The following is an 18,869-nucleotide window of genomic DNA, read 5'->3' on the forward strand; positions in this document are numbered from 1 at the left end:
TCGCTGTACCCTTAGAAATAGTGTAATAAATATCTTACAAGCTCAGCTTGCAGGTGCACCTTATATTATAGCCGAGGATGCACGTTAGTGAAGAATTATTGTTGAAAAACTCATAAGCGCAGAAGTTGCAACAAAAGTCTTGGGTGAGGTTGTTTTCGAGGATCGTGTCTGATTGTAGTTTGGCAAAATTACGCGAGCCAAAGCAGTTGCAGCAAACATGGGCTCTGCCATCCATAGATCCTGTTGACTGCCAATCACAAGTTCAACACAACTGCTCTTAGAGTTGGGATTGGTTGAGTGCGTTTGTGTCTGTGTTGTACCGCCTACACCCACACAACAGTCTCCTGCCTCCTGTGAAGCACGTTTGGTTGAGTGGGTGTTTATTTTGGCTCGCAACAGTAACTGTTCATTGTCTCAGTGACAGAGACTCCATTTCAATAATTTACATATTGTATAGTGCATACCAAAAAGTAGCAAATAATTTTAACGCTTTTTTTTGCTACTCTAGAAAAAAAAACACTTAATTGGTAAAGTTTGTCTGCAAATAATGGAGCATAGGTTAGGTGTGATGAAAGTGATGACTTATGACTGATGCGTGTTGGCCGACTTAATATTGGCGAGATTACGCCCCGATTCCCCCTTCAGGAACATCCATTAATCAGAAGAAAGGGTCGAAGCAGGCCCAGTGGCTCCAACCTAGATTTTCGAAGTCCGCTCTATTTGTCTTCGCCTGTTTCCATCCGGGCTGGGGCTGAAAGGCCTCAATCATATAAGGCTTGAAACCAGCCACATAGCCAACGGGTGAACAAACCCTACTTCATGGTTAAGCGTGAACTCTGCTCCCTTAACCTCATCTCGCATGCTGCGTTTGCCTCCCAAGCAATTACATTATGTGTTGTGACTCGCTTCCGTGATAAGCCGAGCTACACCCGTTCACCTGCTTATATGCGTGTTGCCACAGGGTGTTTTGTCTCCCCCCCCCCCCTTTCTGGCTACCGCCGCGTGCCGTGGCCAAGTGAACAAGTGTTAACAAGCTCCCCGCACCCTGTATTTATTTAATCCATATGCCAGTGAGCCATACAGCTTCTGCTGCGAGCCCGTCTGGGAGGAAATTATTGCAAAGTCAGCGCCACAGTGTTGCAGAGCCTGTTGGTTTTCCTGAAGGAGTAAAACATTTAAGCCATATTAGTTACACATGAGCATTTTTTATACCGTCTGCCTTTGTGTCCCGACATTATTGAAGTCGTTTGGCATAGAGCTTTCAATTACACTAGCGCTCTTAGGTTTTACTGCAAATTTTTTTCAAAACATTTTCTCACTCTATTTGTTTTATTGGAGCCAAAGCCATCTGTAAACATAAATAAATAAAATAAAGAGGGATGCACGAGCAAAGGTTTCGGGCATCGCATACTATAAAAACAGTGTTGTGGGGATGGTGCTTTCATTAGCCGCAGTGAGCTGAAGCATCCAAATTCCCCTGAATGGTAAAAAGAGAGTCGGACTCGTTTCCGGTGAGAGTTGGACTCCGCCAAGGCTGCCCTTTGTCACCGATTTTTGTTCATAACTTTTATGGACAGAGGGAAGAATGGAGCAGGAGATCGACAAAACTGATCGGTGCAGCATCAGCAGTGATGCGGAGTTTGTCTCTGTCTGTTGTGTTAAAGAGGGAGCTAAGTCGAAAGGTGAAGCTCTCAATTTACCAGTCAATCTACGTTCCTACCCTCACCTATGAGCATGAGCTGTGGGTCGTGATGGAAAAACAAGATCCCTGATACAAGCGGCCGAAATGAGTTACCTCCGCAGGGTGTCGGGGCTCTCCCTTGGAGATAGGGTGAGAAGGTCGTTCATCTGGGAGGGGCTCAGTGTCGAGCCTCTGCTCCTCCGCATTGAGAGGAGCCAGATGAGGTGGCTGGGGCATCTGATTCGAATGCCTCCCAGACGCCTCCCTGATGAGGTGTTCCAGGCATCTCCCAGCGCAAAGAGACCCCGAGGACGACCTAGGACATGCTGGAGAGACGATGTCTCTCGGCTGGCTTGGGAACACCTCAGGATCCCTCAAGAGCTGGAAGAAGTGGCTGGGGAAAGGGAAGTCTGAGTATCCCTGCTGAAGCTACTTCCCCCGCGACTTGACCCGGAAAAGCAGTAGTGGATAGATGGTAAAAAGACAGCTAATGAATACATCAATTTTTCACTTGTCCCAGGTCAGTAACCCTATCCCACCTGACTTGAGCCGGGGTTCAGCTTGGACCAGTTGCCAGGCTATCTCAAGGGACATAAAAAAGAACAACCTTCATACTCACATTCACACCTATGAACAATTAAGTCTTCAATGAACCTAAAGTACTTTTTTTTTTTTATGCAGTGGAAACCTCTGTACAGCCAAAAAAACCAAAGAAACTCCAGAGTATACCAACAGAGATTCAAATTTATCTCCTGCCTATGAGGCACCATTTAACATTTTTTTTCCCCTTCTGTATACATGTTGGACAGTTTTTATTCCATCCAAACAAAAGGCGGAAAAAAAGTAACCGGAGATAGGTGTTAGACTTCATTACCCTTATCGACTATGGGAGATCCATAAAAGGATGAGCGAGTTATTTTTAATGAACACAGTCTAGCCTGAGTCAGTTCAGAAAATGTAATTACGCTTTAATAGTGGAGAGAAACCGACCTGGCAAGTCTTGGTAAATTCAATATATTCACTTTTTGTCAGGCTGTATAGTTGGTAGAATCCTTGTGAATGTTCTTAAGTCCTACGTCCATGCCAGTGCTGTCTGCAGCATAATAATGCCAAGGTCCTTGTAGCTGCAGCACTTTGCTGTCATCATGTTGTTGTTCTTTGGGTCACAAAACTACTAGTGCAATCCATTTTGCCTCACTTGCCTCGAAACGCAATGAATCAATTGCACGCGGTTTCTTAATCTGGCCAACAAGCTACACAAATGACCGAACACGTTGCCATGTTGAATGCGGCGGCTGTGTACTCCCCGCGAGTCCAATGGCTGCCAGGTCCGGGTGGTGGAAGTTACTGGAAGTTTGGATTGCTAGTTTGGAAAATAGCATGGAAACACATATCTGCTTTGAAGGGCCACGCCACAGCCAGCCAGTCATTCAGATTTTTTTTTTTAATTTTTTTTTTTTATTACCATACTCTGCTATATTAAAGATGTAATCATGCCAGTGCAAGCTAAATATCAGCTGTCTTTATGAGCCTGCATATAGGCCTCTATTGGAATATAAAGTTTGGTACCAATGGATAGTTGCCCCAGAATAACTAATGCAGAATGTGAGTGTGCGAGTGTGGTACTCGCTATGGCAGGTTCCATGCCATTAGCGCACCACCGAACAAGGCAGCAATTCATTCAGCAGATTTTAAGTGTGTGTGTGTGCGTGTGTAGTTCTGTGTGTATCTGGATGACAGGTTTCTAAATGCAGTGTGTGTGTGTTTTTGGAGAATTGTTTCCGTGCGCCTGTCTGCACCATATGGCCCTATGTGGAAAAAGGCCTCTTTAGGGGTTTGTATGCGCGTGTGTGTGTGTGTGTGTGTGTGTGTGTGTGTGTGTGGTGTGTGTGTGTGTGTTGTGTGCACATGGCGGTCGGGTCTGCCCAGAGTTGAAGCTGTAAAAACAAAAACGTCTTGAGGAGAGGAAAAAAAAAGCTGCACTCTGAGCGATGATGTCAGACGCTACCTCACTCACTTCCACTTGCCACCTAAAGAAATCATAATGCTGGATTTCACACCATCTCTGTCACACCTCTGTTTTTATTATACAGTCCACAACAGAGGAAGTGGAACACGTTAATGAAATTGTTTTCCTATAGGAGGGCTACAAAATATTAGTCATACGATGTGAGTCGGGGCGGGACGGTGGAGGACTCAGTTCTGACGACTGAGGTTCAAAACCCCCCGCCTTTCTGTGTGGAGTTTGCATGGTCAACACTAAATATGTATGAATAATGAACCCATGTGAAGACTAATCAATACTTTCAATTTAAAAGATATTTGATTGACTAAATTTTGACAAAGGTTTCTCCCTGACGGTGACCATATTAAAAATTATTTCTAAACACAATACTCTTTTTTTTTTTTTTTAAAGGAAAGTGCAAGAACAATAGTTTTTTTCTTTTTTAGAAACGTGTACAATCAATGAGTAACTAACAACAATAACTCTGGACATTATTTTTGTATTGTACCAGTTTTTCATGCAGCATAGTGGGGATTTTCTTTACATGTCAGCCTCACAGTTCCGAGGTTCAAGTTCTTGTGTGCGTCCTCTGCTTTCAAGGCTTTTCTCCGGGTGCCTCGACTTCCTCCCAGATCTCAATGATATGCAGGTTAGGTTCATTGAAGACTCTTATTGTCAATGGTTGTTGAGTGCGAAAGATCGTTTCTTGATGTATATTATTGTTTTTGTTATTTGGGCCCTCTGGAAAGCGAGGTGCTGCATCTCTAAGGGCTATCCTAAATAAATTGGAATTGAAACACGTACCCCTTTCAAATGGCTGGTGACCAGCTGAGCATATATCCCTCCTCTCGCCCATTGTCAACTTATTATGCTGCCGCACACTTGTGACCCTAATGAAGACAACCGCAAAAGAAAGTGGACGGATACTTTCTGCATACTTTTTCGTGCTGGTGCAAAGTGTGACAATCTGCCAAAGCATGATCGCTCGCCATGCCGTGGCATCCACTAACCCGAGGCTAAGCATGTAGCCTCATGTAGCATGTGGCAAGAGCAAAAGGCAGTTACACTTCTGTCCCTTACCTAATTTATTCTGTGTGGGAACCCATATGGTCTCTTCCAGACAGACGGATCTGAATATAAATACATCTACCAAAAGACCCGTAGTGAGAATATTGCTATCCTTGGCAACAATAACTAAATATCACATCTCCAGTTACTATGCAATTCCGACCCCTAATTTCCAGCACTTGCTGAATATGTATTTTCAAGCCCAGTTTATCCAGCTTGATAGTCTTTCTTACTTGTTTTTGGCTTGTTCCGAAATTATCACTTCGTTCCCCCCCACATACTTTCCTCATGTTTTCTTTGTGTCCATTTTCCTTGTGACTTTTGGTTTATTTTGGCGAAACGGTCGGCGCAGTGGTCGCTTTTCCCGAGACCTGTGAACAATCAGCCTCACACATGCAGAATCACTTGAACGCGGTTCTCGTCGATCGTCATGTGTTGACAGATGTAAGCAGATCCATGCACACCCACGAGAAACCTGTCTAACATTTCCAAAGCCTTCTTAGAACTTTGATTCATAAGACAAATCGTCCAAAACCCCCAATTTCCTTAATTGGTCCTTATTGCTTTGTCTCTAACGTATAGAAATTAAGATACCAGTCATAGATTTACTTCTTAATCAAGTGATTATCAAACTTAGGCTATTAGGTCAAAGAAAGGCAAGCAAATGCTGGTGTTTAGATGCAAAATCCTTACAGAAGTGGCTGACTAACTCAATTTGTATTGTAACAGCTCCAAGAAAGGCCTTTTTGTTTCTAATGGCTGCTCTTTTTGGTCTAGTTTCAACATGTTCCATTTAATGTGCAACATCTGTTGGGAGAACAGCCTCTCGTTTTGGTGGCTCCATCAAGTTTCCGCAACGGAGTGCACCCCTCGCCCCCTCAAAGGGGGGGGGGGGGGCGTTTAGGCTTCATGTTAACGTGATCACAGAGGAAACAATTCTTTATTAGGCCCTTGTTGGGAACAATTTATTAAACTATCATTACAAAATATATCCTGATTTTTTTTTTTTTTTTTTTTCCAAGCTTTTTATCCGGAAACAACAAAAAAGTGGCAAAATGGCAACTTGCACTAAGGGCATCACATTCCCTATGTTGCTAGTTGCTTGCTCAAGAGTGAAGGAACCAACCCCAAGTACTAGTTAGCAAACACTGGTTCATATGGATGCATGGAAAACATTTTACAATTTAAAACTGCAACTAAGTCAAATCAAATGATCTGGCGCCGCCTGTCAGGGAAAGTCGCAGAAGACCTAGAGGTTCTCTGCGAACCCCCGTGGACTTGAATTCACGCCTGGTTGTAACACATCTGATTGGATCTCCCATGCAAATGAAGAGCGGGGAGGCAGCAAGTCAATTGTGCTTATCGCCCGTTGATTAAAAAGGAGAAAACCGTAGCTGCGCTTCAGGCAAAACCCAATCGCCTGGGGCGTTTGATGCACTTGTAATACATCTTTCAGCCAAGTGTAAAAGTCAAATTAAAAGTCGTGCTCATAGTTCAGCCAATATTCTTCCCCTCTTATGACTCCGCATGCTAACAGCACACATGTATGGGGAAAAAAAAACGTCTTGTGCCACAAAATAACCTCTCAAACAGGGGTCGGAGAACCCTATTGGTCTGAGAGCTGTAGCTTGATGCTCAGCAAAATTTGTAATAACTTGTCATATCATTAAAATAAGGTGCATACCTACGTTTAAAGATCAGCGCGCCATAAAAACAAACATCAAACCAATCACTTCTCCTGACCTTCATCATCAAATGAATCTATTAAAGCATTAACAAAAAATGCAATAGTTTTTTTTAATACTGTAGTCATATCGCAAACTGTCTTTTCCACAAGAGAAAGCTTAACAAGATGAGAATCAGAAATGGGCCGGGGTTAAAGTCGATGCTGTGACATCCGTGAGGAAAAATATTGCATAATCACGGTACGGCAATTACAACTCTAAAATTTATTATTTTGAAATATTTGGGTGAGTAACAACCTTTTTTCAACTGAAGATGCGCAACAGCAAATGTAAAAAAAAAAAAAAAAAAATAAAATTTTTGTAATCATCACAATGTCACAAATCAGTAAAATTACTGTATTATCTGCACTATCAGGCAGACCGAAAAGCCTCTAATTTTCTCAAAAGCCGACGGTGTGCTTTATAATCCGGTGCGCCTTATATGTGGGTCAATATTGAGCCTTTCATGCTGCTCCATCTAATGGATGCATAATGTAACCCCAGCCTCTACTGTAGTGTCTATTCTATGCGCCTTGTAATGCAATGCGCCTTATATATGAAAAAAGTTTTAAAATAGGCCATTCGTTGAAGGTGCACCTTATAATGCAGTGTGCCTTATAGTGCGGAAAATACGGTACTCAAAAAATGAGTAACTACTTTTTGGCTATTCTCTGCTTTGTGAAGTAATATCAGAGTGGAAGCAAACTGATGCTAGCCATTCTAGTTAGCTCATTATCTGCCTCTGTATTGAGTCTATAGTATTTATTTCACCAATTGTAGACACAAGCTCGCTGTAGCTGGTTGCAATCATTCATTTTAAGACCGCGTTATTGTAATATAGTGCATACATGTGACTCTTTAAAACTGCTATGTATCTTGAAACTGGTTCGATAGTTTTTTTTTTTTTAAAGCATCGTATGTTTTAATTTGATTTCCATTGTGCTCCACAAAAGCTCAACATCCATCTCCTCTGACCTCAGCAAACTCGCCACATCCCAGCTTGTACACTGTGGATTTTCGCGATAACAAATTCCTCAAGACTTGATTAACGAGAGGGATCCGGCTGCGGCCTCCTGCGTCTTCTCCCGGCGTGAACTCTCATCTCATCTCCGTCTCTCTCTCATTGCTCGCAGTGGTATCTCAATGCAGTCCCGTGTTCTGCAGCCACGTCCAAACATTTACATTTCTACTTTCAAGTGCTGTTTATATATGGCCCTTATCTGCTAACTAGCACGCACCCGTGCACATTCAAACGGGGACAGTCGGTGAATCAAGCCTCTGTCGTACTGACATCAACACTGTTGTTATGTCCATAATAGGACAGCGGGAGTAAAAGAGAGTGCCACATAGACACAGGGAGGAGAGGCAGATCATTTGCCACCACAGTCTTTTGTGGTGTGGTGACGCATGGAACTTTGGGGACTTTAGTGCTTGAGATTTTCTTTTCTGTCTAGTCTGTGCTATAGAACAGCACCGCCTGGGAGATTATAGGTGAATTTAGGATCAAACCAAATATACTGGAATTGTGTTGAGCACTGTGGGCTGAACTACATCAAGGCGGGTGGCGTCCACTCGTTGAAGCATGAGACAATAGTGAATTGTGAAGGGAAAAAAAAGACAATCCAGAGACGGTCAAAGCATCTATTTGTATTTTCACCAGTGGAGGCAACAAGAATTCATTGGATTGTCTTATTTCCCACTTATATAACTTATATGTGAACAAAAATCAGTGTTGCCTGCATCTGAAAATCTGCTCAATTTTCTTTAAGTTCATTTAAAGTTAGGTACTACCGTAGTTGTGATAAAATATTGCGAACATGCAGATGTAGAAGTTGGAAAGCAGGAACGCCAGATAATAAAACGGTACTTGTCAGCGATTGGTATAATTCTCTTTCCTGTTTGGAAGCACATTTCAGGCTGCACCCTCAGCCTCAGATTGAGGACTCGATTTGTCATCTTGACCCTACTCGGATGATCCCGACCCCTTGACATTCCCGTCTGTCCCAACCGAGACAAAAAGAAGTCGTCCGCTCCAGGGATCTGCAGACTGTCACACCGGAGTGTGATGCACTCGGAATTTGACACTCACTATCTTGCTTATCTGGTTGAGAAAGAACGAGAGTAAGAGGAAAGTCATGGGCCCTCGGTATGCACGTGTAGTCCGATTGCTATCACACTGTTTGACTCCCATCTGCTTTTAAGGCAATGAATTCACATCTCCCCTTCCTTCTGTCTTGTGAGCCCTTTCCCAGTCTCATCTCTGGCTTGAATCGGTCTTTGTATTCCCCCAACCTTTTATCTTCTGCGACTCTCACATGGCACTCACTGTTGTCTACTGTTTTTTTTTTCTTAAGAGATTGTGTAATTAGCGGCGAGACACCAAATGCTGAAATGCAGGTTTGGCGGGTCTTATTTACAAGAGATTGTTACCTCAGCCAACAATGACTGTAAAAGTCTGAACCATGACGGGACCCCTCAGGTGAGATATTTTATTGTCCGTCAAACTGCAGCAATGATGCATGTTGAGCTCCCTCCTTTCACCCGCACATCTGAACTGCTGCCAAAATTGCGACTTTCTCTGCGCTCACGTGATTCAAGTGCGTGATGGCACACGAACAAATCAGAGAGCGAGCAAGTTATTGACAGTGGTATTTGTTGTGTATTTCATTTTTTTTTATCCTGCAATCGACACCCGTGTGTATTAGACACCATACAGCTACAGCTCTTGGGTTGTGCTTGCTCACTTATGATGTATCCGGTTGTCAGTTACCCAAAACATGACAAAAGGGGAAGCCTCAACCAGCACACCCATTTTATCATCTCGTTTTTGGTGTGTGTGTGTGTGTGTGTGTGTGTGTGTGTGTGTGCGTGTGTGTGTGTGTGTGTGTGTGTGTGAGTGACTCATCAGCGGCATAGATCAGAGGAGTACCAGCGCAAGGAATAAAAGGCAGAAGGGAGAGGTTGTCAACAAAAGATAGTCGATGAAAAGATTAAGGGTGTAGTAACTGCTGATCTCAGCAGTGAAATCTTGTGGATTTGTGTGCCAGGTCTGTGTGTGCGATTTTGTTTGTTCATATCTAAGGGCGTACCGGCATTTATGACGTGCGTGAGAACAACAGATTGCATTCCTTTTCCATCAAAGATTGCCTACCTTGCCTCTCTACTCCACACCTAAAAACACACCATGGTCCATCCAAGTGTCATTATACAAGGTGAGGAGCTGTCCAATCTGTCACCTGGAGAGAATACATAAAATCATGCAAAATGTTGATGATGGGGTCCTTGGTTTTTGGCTCTGTATTTGAAAGCTATTCCCGGGGATTCTCATTTTACAAAAGAGTTCTGTTACAATAGTGATGATGTAACGCAGATTAGCCTGAGAGGCCGTCAAGGTGGTTGAATATGACCTAAACCAATCATTACAAATTACACTTGGAGACTTTTTGCTATACACCAAACGATTGAGCACTGCTGATGCGCCGCAATGGTAAAATGTTATACTTGCACGGGTGGTGACCAAACTGAGGTCACTGCAGCTATCCCGCGTGCAGTTGGCCCTTATACTTAAGCGAAACCCATGCGCGCTGTTTTGAAAATTAGTTCCCCTCCATGCCGGGGTTGCCGCTACGACTGGTATTGCGAGGACACCACAGGTTGTTTCCTGTGCATTTTTTTTTTGTCCTTTTCCGGTAGCTTTCTTTTCCATAACAAGGAACAAAGCAATAAAAATGGTGACTGTGGAATAGTGTCTGCAAGACGAACTGGACCTTGATGATGTCTTTGATTGTGGTACGAAATCACTCGAAGGTGGCGGCGTAGGTGGTAAGTGGAACCAAGGGGAAGGCTGAGTATGGCATCACAGCATGCGACTAAAACGGACTAATCACGAAAGATGATCTCTGCGCCATTCCACGTGCAGCAACAATTTGTGCCGTGTGCGCGTGTCAAGTGACGCATATAGGCCGCGTGGCCCAATACGTCGGTCGCGCCATGCATTGTGGAAGTTGTCTTGCAAGCATAGGAATACAAAGAAGCCTTTTAGTCTGTATTGGGGTTAGAGGCTCCACATGGATTATTATGTACTGTATTATGTTTTATTCAACATAATGTGACGAACACGGTAGAAGTGAATTGACACAAAGAAAAGATACGGGCAACAGTAATGGGAGACTGGATATTTTTAAGAGTCTGTTGGGAATGATCGATAGCCCCAGACTGCACCTATATGTTTTGCCCATAGAGACTGCATGCTTTTCTTTCTAGCCAAAGGTAGATCTGACATTATAAGTATAGTTCATTTGCCAGCTGGGTCTTCCTAATGCTTAAAACCCAGTAACTTCTTTGAGTGAAAGCTTGCCCATTTTTGTTACATCTGTGACATTGTGACAGTGTTCATCTGGCACGCAAATTTGAAAGGCGTTCTATTTTGTGTACGAATTCTGGTTCTGACTCGAACATGTTTGGAAGTTAAGATTCTCCTATCCCAATTCACGTGAAAAAAAATCAATATATCCAATGCTTACCCCGAGTCAAAGTCAATAAATCAGTCTCTAAATTAAATGCACAACTGAGAAAATGACCCGAGAAAAATAAATTGATTTTCTTTTCACTCTTTGTCATCAGATTTTGGGGTCACAAATGCTCTTTTCTCTTCAGAAATGTATATCGTAACCGTTATACAGTATCTTGTAACTTTCATACGTATTTTTAAAAAGACTTATGCTACGTTTTTGTGTCTAGCATTGTCATAACTGTTTTATTTTGTTTTTTTCCATTTCATTCTTATTTAACACCGAACCATGTGTGCAGTTTAGTTCCTGCAGACGGGTCACAATTCTTGATAAACATCGGTTCTTGGCATGCATGCATGTCTGCATGTTTTTCAACTTTTTTTGGGGGGGGAGAACAGAGGAAATGAAAGCTCAGACTTAGGCCTCCGAGGCTTTCTGAACTGTCTCTGTGTCCGTGTGTGTTTGTGTTGTCCAAAACGTGTGCTAGGAAGTGATTGAACTTCAATGCCAACACATCCTCTCTCTTCCCTTTGTATGTTTTGTGTAATAGAATGTTTCTTCTGGCCCTTTATCACCTAAGTGGGTGAAAAAAAGGCAATTACACATAGTCCAATGGGAGGAAATTATTCAGGCCTGATCGATCCTCATTGGATGATTGTGCGTGTTGCTTGTTAATGCATGATTTGCGACCATGCTCCTAGTAGGTATATTTCTCTTAAACTATGGCATCATTGCATTATTTTTTTTTCTTCCGTTTTACATGAAATTACTCCATCGGGTCAGTGCATGTTAAACCATCAGTTAATATTTCCATGCATACATCAATGGGACTTAGAGTTCCCTCAGAGATGTTGAAACCTCCACTTGGATGCGTTTTTGTGTTTGTGTGTGTGAGAAATATCCATACAGATGGTACTATTGCTTAGCCTTGCCAGCCTGTTTAACTGTAGTTAATTATGCACACTCATTGTTTGTAAATGATTTCCACATAGTTTACTCAAAAGTTGAATGCCCCAAAGGCAACATTATGCATTTTATACACATTTTAAAATAATTCCCATGGGTCTTTATGTCTTAGTAACATGTCATGTCTGTGACACGCTTATGACATAATAACCTAACCCATAGTAACCTATATATATATATATATATATACATATTTGAGGCCTTCTTTGTAATCTGGAAGTCCTGTCTTATATAATTGAGCCACTGCTCACCCAAGCGAAAAAAGCGAACACCCATAAAGACAGTAAACGTATTTGTATTTTTACCTGCGGAGGCAGTACTTCATCACCAAGGCGACAACTGTCACCTGAACATTACATCTCTGCTTAGCTTTTGGTTTAGGGTTAGCTTGAAATTTGGCAGTTGTCAGAAGTTCTCCTGGGTGATATTTTGACCATTAGGTCTCCATCCAGCAAAATTCTGAATCATTCACTTTCATATCAGAATCAGAATGAGCTTTATTGGCCAAATATGGAACAACACTCAAGGAATTTTTCCCCGGTAGTTGTTGCCGCCCTGACATGACATTACATAAATATTGAGTACGAAGAACAATAGGCAGTCAATTGACATAATTTCAGAAATGGTCTTAGAGTACCTCTCCCTTAGAGATAGGGTAAGAAGCTTCGTCATCTCGGAGGGGCTCACAGTTGAGTTCCTGCTCCTCTGCATTGAGAGGAGCAAGATGAGGTCGCTCGACATCTGACCAGGGTTATTCCTGGACACCTCTGTCTTAGGGTGTATTAGACATGTTTCACCAGGAGGAGAACCTGTGGATGAACCAGGACATGCTGGAGAGACCATGTCTTCTGGATGACCTGGACACACCTTGGGATCCCCCTGAACGAGCTGGATGAAGTGGTTGGGGAGAGGGAAGTCTGGGCTTCCCTGCTACAGCTGCTGCCCCCGCGACCCAACCTCGGATAAATGATATAAAATGGATGGATGGCTTACACTATTGACTTTCAATGTAGTGTCAGGTCCATCTGTTTGAGAAGAACAAGCGCTGAGTGACAATGGAGACCGTTCCTTTCGACTCTCATGCTAACCACAGGAAAGATGCAGTTTAAGAAAAAAAAAAAGGGAGGTAACCACACATGCTATAGTTGATGAAATTCACACTCAAGGCAGCATATGTTCCAAAGACTAGAGTGGGAGGGGCCCAGTGTTTTAGTGCTTTGTGTGTGTGTGTGTGTGTGTGTATCAACTCAAAATCCAGACAAGAGGCCAGACTATTTAGTCTTTTATTTTTCAGGTCACAGATTATTGAAATAACAGAAAAGATGCATTGTCTGCACCCGTGTCTTCTGTTTTGCTATGTGACTGAAATACTCCCTAGTTACTGATGGCCATCGTTTGTGTGAGTGTTTATTGTGTGTGCAGTGGAAATCGCGTATAACTTTTTGGACCGGTACGAAGTCGTTGAAATGGTAGTCGGGTCATTTTTGATTATTTGGTTTTTATTTGGGGAACCCAGGGTTCATTGAAATTACAAGCCTCTTTTGTAAAATCCCTCAAAATAGCCACATCCGAACCGTAACACACGAACTAAACCCAGTGAAGTTTGTGTATTATTGTTGAGCAACGTTGTGTACGTATTGGTTTTGGGGCATTCCTATTTTTGATTAAGTTGATCAATATTAAATGCTTTCATCCCAGGATAGCACCGTTGTAATTACACTACCCGGAAAAGTGCTTCATTGATAATTAATAATAGTAAGACTCGATTAAAGTCCTAGCAGCCTCTCTAAAATCTTGCCTCCACAACAGACTTAAACGTATACTGGAGTTTGCATCACTATAGGGCAGGACGCCGACCAAGGTAAAAATGGCAGAACTGAGGGTGTGATAAATGAGCTTGTGTGTGTTTGTGTGATGGATTAATTCAGAGCGACAGATGAAAGATGGAGTGATAGAGAGTGGGTGCGTTCAAAAAGAAGTAGGGCTGGAAAGAGAGCAATTTAGAAGTCGAGTTTGATTTGAAATGTCCTGAAACCTAATTAGTTTCGACATTCATCGTAACACTTCTGGCCCTCTGTTACTTCACGACATGGAGTCCCCCGTCTCCACTTTCTGGATGTCTCTGGTTTGCAATCTCCTTGGGGAGGACCAGTTGTGCTGTACAATGTTTGTTGGTATTATTGGGTGGACCGTTTGATTTTGTTCGACGGTGATTTAATTGGATGGGTGGATTTGGCTATTTCGGTTCGGTTAGGTTGGCCGGTTTCTTTGACAAGTTTGGTTAGTTTGGTCTGGTTACTTGATTTGGGCGGTTTGCTTTTATAAGTTAGTTTTTATTCCTTAACTGTTTTTTTTTCCATTAACATAGTTTGTTTGTACGTCAACTCCCTGACGAAGTTTATCCTAAGGTCTGAGGTGCGTTATGAATTGATTTGTCCCGATGATGTGATCTGAAATGGGTCCGGGTTAACAATCGTAAATATTTGAATGTTTAATATTTACGAGCAAAATTCTTCATGTGTATCCAAAAATAGCATAGTTGAAACTCAGTGCTAAACCACTTAAGATAAATTTCTAAAAGTAAAACAGTCTCAGCCTGTTGATTTCTTTCTGACGTACCTCAAATAAAAAAAAAATTGCTGGAATGCACAAGTAAATGATGTGCTGTCATTATTTGCTTTTAATTTGTTTTGCAACCAATTCAGATGACAGAGTACTTTGAAAACCATTGTGGTCATGGTTTAAAAATACATCACTACTTCATCTCATTGATTCACACTCAACAATTGATTTTTAATTATCAATGTCAGCCCCAAACCTGGGCAGAGCTTATTCAGGGCTCAAAATACAATGCGCCCTTGTCTACTCCTCTTGTAACCAGGGTTTGTGTCTGATTCCTATTACAGTTTGGCTCAATTTCAGGAACGCATATGTTTTGTCTGTGTGGGAACAAAAGCATATGCGTCTGTATGGTCATATACTGTACTTTTATTAACTTTTTACTTCAAAGAGTGCTAACTTGAAGTGACAAGCCAACGTTGCCATGAAGTCCCATCAGGAGGGCATCACGTAATTACGTGTGACAGTGACGTCTAAATAACTGCTTTGTACTTTTTGAGTAAAGCATTTTTTCCCCCGGAAAACATGGGCCATATTGTTGTACCAGAAGCGGTATGGCGCCCGTCTGGAATGATATTCTGCAATGTTGAAACAGGGGTGTGAAGGTTTAACACCCACTATGTCCACCTTGTGTTAAAAGCAGTTATTGCTATCTAACAAGTATATTTGTAACACATTTAGTCCGGGGATTGGGACATGATACTGCTGCGTAAAAATGCACTTGGCTGCAGCAGGATCACACATTGATCAATTCTGTTTGAAAGGCTATGGTAGATGTATGGCAGGAAAGAGGAGGAGCACAGTTTAGCCTGGGTTGTGAGTGGCACAAATTATGTGCATTGATCTGCGCAGCTGATTTATTTATTTATTTTTTCCCCAAAGAAAATCATCTGCAAGTCATTTATTTTTAAGGGTGATGTAAGATGTGTTTGAAAATATTTAATCGTTATGGTTTGGCATTTATAGTTTGATATATTTATGGTTTAATCCATTGATAATGTTAAGTAACATTTTTGCAGGCTTCACAATTACTCACATCCCCACGAACTGTAGTTTTGTTTTTTAATTAAAAAAATTAATTCAGCATTTTACTTCATAGTGGCATTTCTTTTTTTAATGACTGTAGTGGAATCTTAAAACATCACCTCCTACTTTTTTATTTTTTCCTCCCTCAGTATGGTTCACCTGCTCTGTCATCAAATGGGGAAGTTTTAGCACTCATGTCAGCGTATCCCTCAGCGGTCGTCTCCAGGTCATTATCATCAATTTTAGAAAATAGTCCCACAGGCTAATTCACAATGATGGAAACGATTAAGCATCGCATTTATCTGACCTGTCATATCGCGGCGCTGCTTAGCGTTGTTTTTTTTCCGGGTGGGGGTCAGTGGGTGGGTGGGGGTGAGGGGAGGCGGTAATTGTAGCGAGCAGCAGTTTCTGATAATACAGTGAAGTCAGTATGTTGTGGTGACTTGCACCTAATAGCAGTTGATAGTAATAGTTCCAGCCTGTGCATACAGCCTCAAGTTGTTGATTGGTGGTCCTAAATAGATGGACTCTGGTCTGGATTTGACTTTTTTTTTTAAAGACCTAGACCCAGAATTTAACAATTTGACCAATGCTACGTCACTATTTGAGGAACTATAGTAGTCTTATATAAAACATTGCATCTTTTATGGTCATTCATGTAATAAATGGTAGCACACGGGAAGTAAACACACCACATCTCGTGCCTTGTAGCTCCTCCCATATGATGTGACTCACCCAATCAGATATCTTCATAGTGGCTTTGTGAGGAAAGCAAGTTTTTATTTGTGAGGCTGGCAACCACTTTTCTCGTTCACACTGCAAACAAATTAGTACCTGTCCTTTTAGAGTCAGGTGCAGAATATATTTCCTCCTGTGGGATTATTTTTTTTTATTTATTTGGGGAATTGTTTTTTCGTCTCCCCCACATGGTACATAAAACGTTGGAGTGACACAATTTGCAGAAAGGGAAGCAGACATTTCCATAATTTAAAATATCGCACCTGGTGGGGTGCCCGTCGCCCACACCCTGCCCTCTGGTACACCCCTCACAGGGGCCGTCGCTAAACTAGCTATCCAAGACCAGTGAGCCCAGAGAGCACCTCACTGAGCAACAGCAGGGACAAAGGACCACCAGACACCCCCCACTCCATATTTGGCCCACCATCATACATTCGTTGCACCTTTTTTTTGTTTTTTGTTTTTTTGACACACACACAACACATTTTTTTTTCCACCAGAGTTTAACACAAAAACCTGGAGAAATTAACATATGCTTTATGAGTCACACATGCTTTATCTTGAATTTACAAGGTTTGGCAAATACATATGATAAAAGGTATGTTTGTTAAAACAAGTGTACAGTATAAACTATATGTATAAATAGAGGTACAATAGAATCTTTTGGATAACTACATATTGGTTTTCTTTTGAAATATGGTATTGTGACATTGGGATTTGTAACAACCTGTATAATATTATTTTGTTTTATATATACATATTAAGATATGGTGGATGACTGGTTAGAATGTCAGGCTCACAGTTCTGAGGACTGGGGTTCAAATTCCGGCCCTGCCTGAGAGGAGTTTGCATGTTCTCTTTGTGCCTATGCAGGTTTTCTCGTGCACTCCCACATCTCAAAAACATGCATTGATTGGAGACTCAAATTTCCCGAAAGGGTTATTGTGAGTGCCAATGGTTGTTTCTACGTGTCCTGCATTTAGCTGGCAACCACTTCAGGGTGTACCCAGATACCTCTTTCCCGAGATAGGCTTCTGCACGTCTCACGACTCTTGTGAGGATAAGTGGCTTGGAAAATTTATAGATGGATGAATTGTTTTTTTTTTTTTTTCAGAGGTTTTTCAATTCTGTATTTTTTTTTTTACATTTTTCTTTTCAAAATATAGGGGGAAAACAAAGAGTCAAAGCTGTTTTGTTGTTTGCGTATATAATACGTTTCAACTCGAAAGCCAATTATATTCAGTTATTTTATACTATTTTCAGGTACTTGAATGTCCCTTATTTCAAGACTTCAATTCTTTAGCTTTATTGAACATGAATATAAGCAGGTTCATCCTAGGTCATTGTGAAAAATCACTGGGATGCTACAGAATTGTATTTTCGAAAGGTTTTATTTGACAACCAGTCCGATTGATTTATGATGTGGCATCATGTTGAAGCAGTGGTTAGTCTGCTTCATAGTGAAGAAGTTCTCAATTTGAATCTTGGCTTGCTTGCACGGGTTTTCTCCGCATACTCCATCTTCCGCCCACAAACATGCTTTTAACTGAAGTCTCTAAATTGCCCATAGGTGTGAATGTTGTTTTTCTGTATGTACGATTGACTGATGAACAGTCCAGAGTGTACTGTGCTTCTCTCCAAGCTAGCTGGCATTGGCTTCAGCTAACCTGTTGCCGTATTGAGAACTAGCAGTGTAGAAAATGGCTGGATGGATTTTTGTGGTTACTGCTATACTTTGGCATAAACGCATCTTCCTGCAATTGGCACGGAACATCAATGTTAACAACCAATTGGTTCTGATTATACTCAAAGGTTTTATTACCCTCATCGTAACGAATGTCCGGCAGATGGAAACACAGTTTGGTCACTTGCAAGCTCCTTAAAGTCGGGACTTTTTGCGTCATCGCTTCACCACAACGATGTCGTTTTCCACTTTGTATGTGTGTGTGTGAGATGAATTCTGACTTGGGTGTGGTGAGCATCAGATGAGATTTTCCTCCCACACACACACACGCACATATGTGCGCAGACACACACAGAGTTAGTGCCAGGGTTGCTTGAGCCATAGGCCCCTAAATTACTTTACTTTAACAGTTGCATGGCTAAGAATGTGAATTGGATTGGACGGTCTTTTTGTCTGAATCGCTTCTTCTGTATTTAGCGTTTTATAAAACAAGGAGTACTCCTATTTATTATTCAGCATACAGTCCATTCTTATCCGTTTACTGTCTGCGTGTTATTGTTTTTGTTGTAACATGCAAATGTATTCACAAAGAGAGTGAGTCAATAGAGTGACTTAGTATAAAACTGTACAAATTGAAAAGAATAACAGGGTTACATAAATACTGTATTATGTCAGAGATTCTGTATGGTGATAGCATTGATAAAGTTGACAAAATATCATGATGGTATTCTAGCCCAAGTTTTCACTACGTACATACAGCAGGTATCTGGATGTATACTTAATGATTTTCTTCTACTGATACTGATCATCATCCAACTGCTATGTGGTGATACTTTTTATATCGTTA

General features: G+C 41.7%; 1 protein-coding gene across 7 annotated transcripts in view; it reads left to right on the forward strand.

Annotated features, from left to right (window-relative positions):
• trps1 (trichorhinophalangeal syndrome I) overlaps positions 1 to 18,869 on the forward strand; it is a 184,758-nt gene that overhangs the window by 106,728 nt on the left and 59,161 nt on the right. Inside the window, exon 1 of one of the 7 annotated variants that reach the window (XM_061814632.1) lies at positions 9,607 to 9,690. The exons of 5 other annotated variants lie outside the window; for them this stretch is intronic. In XM_061814632.1, coding sequence (XP_061670616.1) covers positions 9,663 to 9,690 — 28 coding nt within the window. In that variant the 5' untranslated portion in view covers positions 9,607 to 9,662. Of the gene's footprint in view, positions 1 to 9,606; positions 9,691 to 18,869 lie in introns of those variants that run through there. One more of the 7 variants, XM_061814585.1, reaches the window with a different exon arrangement.

The sequence above is a fragment of the Syngnathoides biaculeatus genome, chromosome 1 (genome assembly GCF_019802595.1).
Source record: "Syngnathoides biaculeatus isolate LvHL_M chromosome 1, ASM1980259v1, whole genome shotgun sequence".
NCBI lineage: Eukaryota > Metazoa > Chordata > Actinopteri > Syngnathiformes > Syngnathidae > Syngnathoides > Syngnathoides biaculeatus.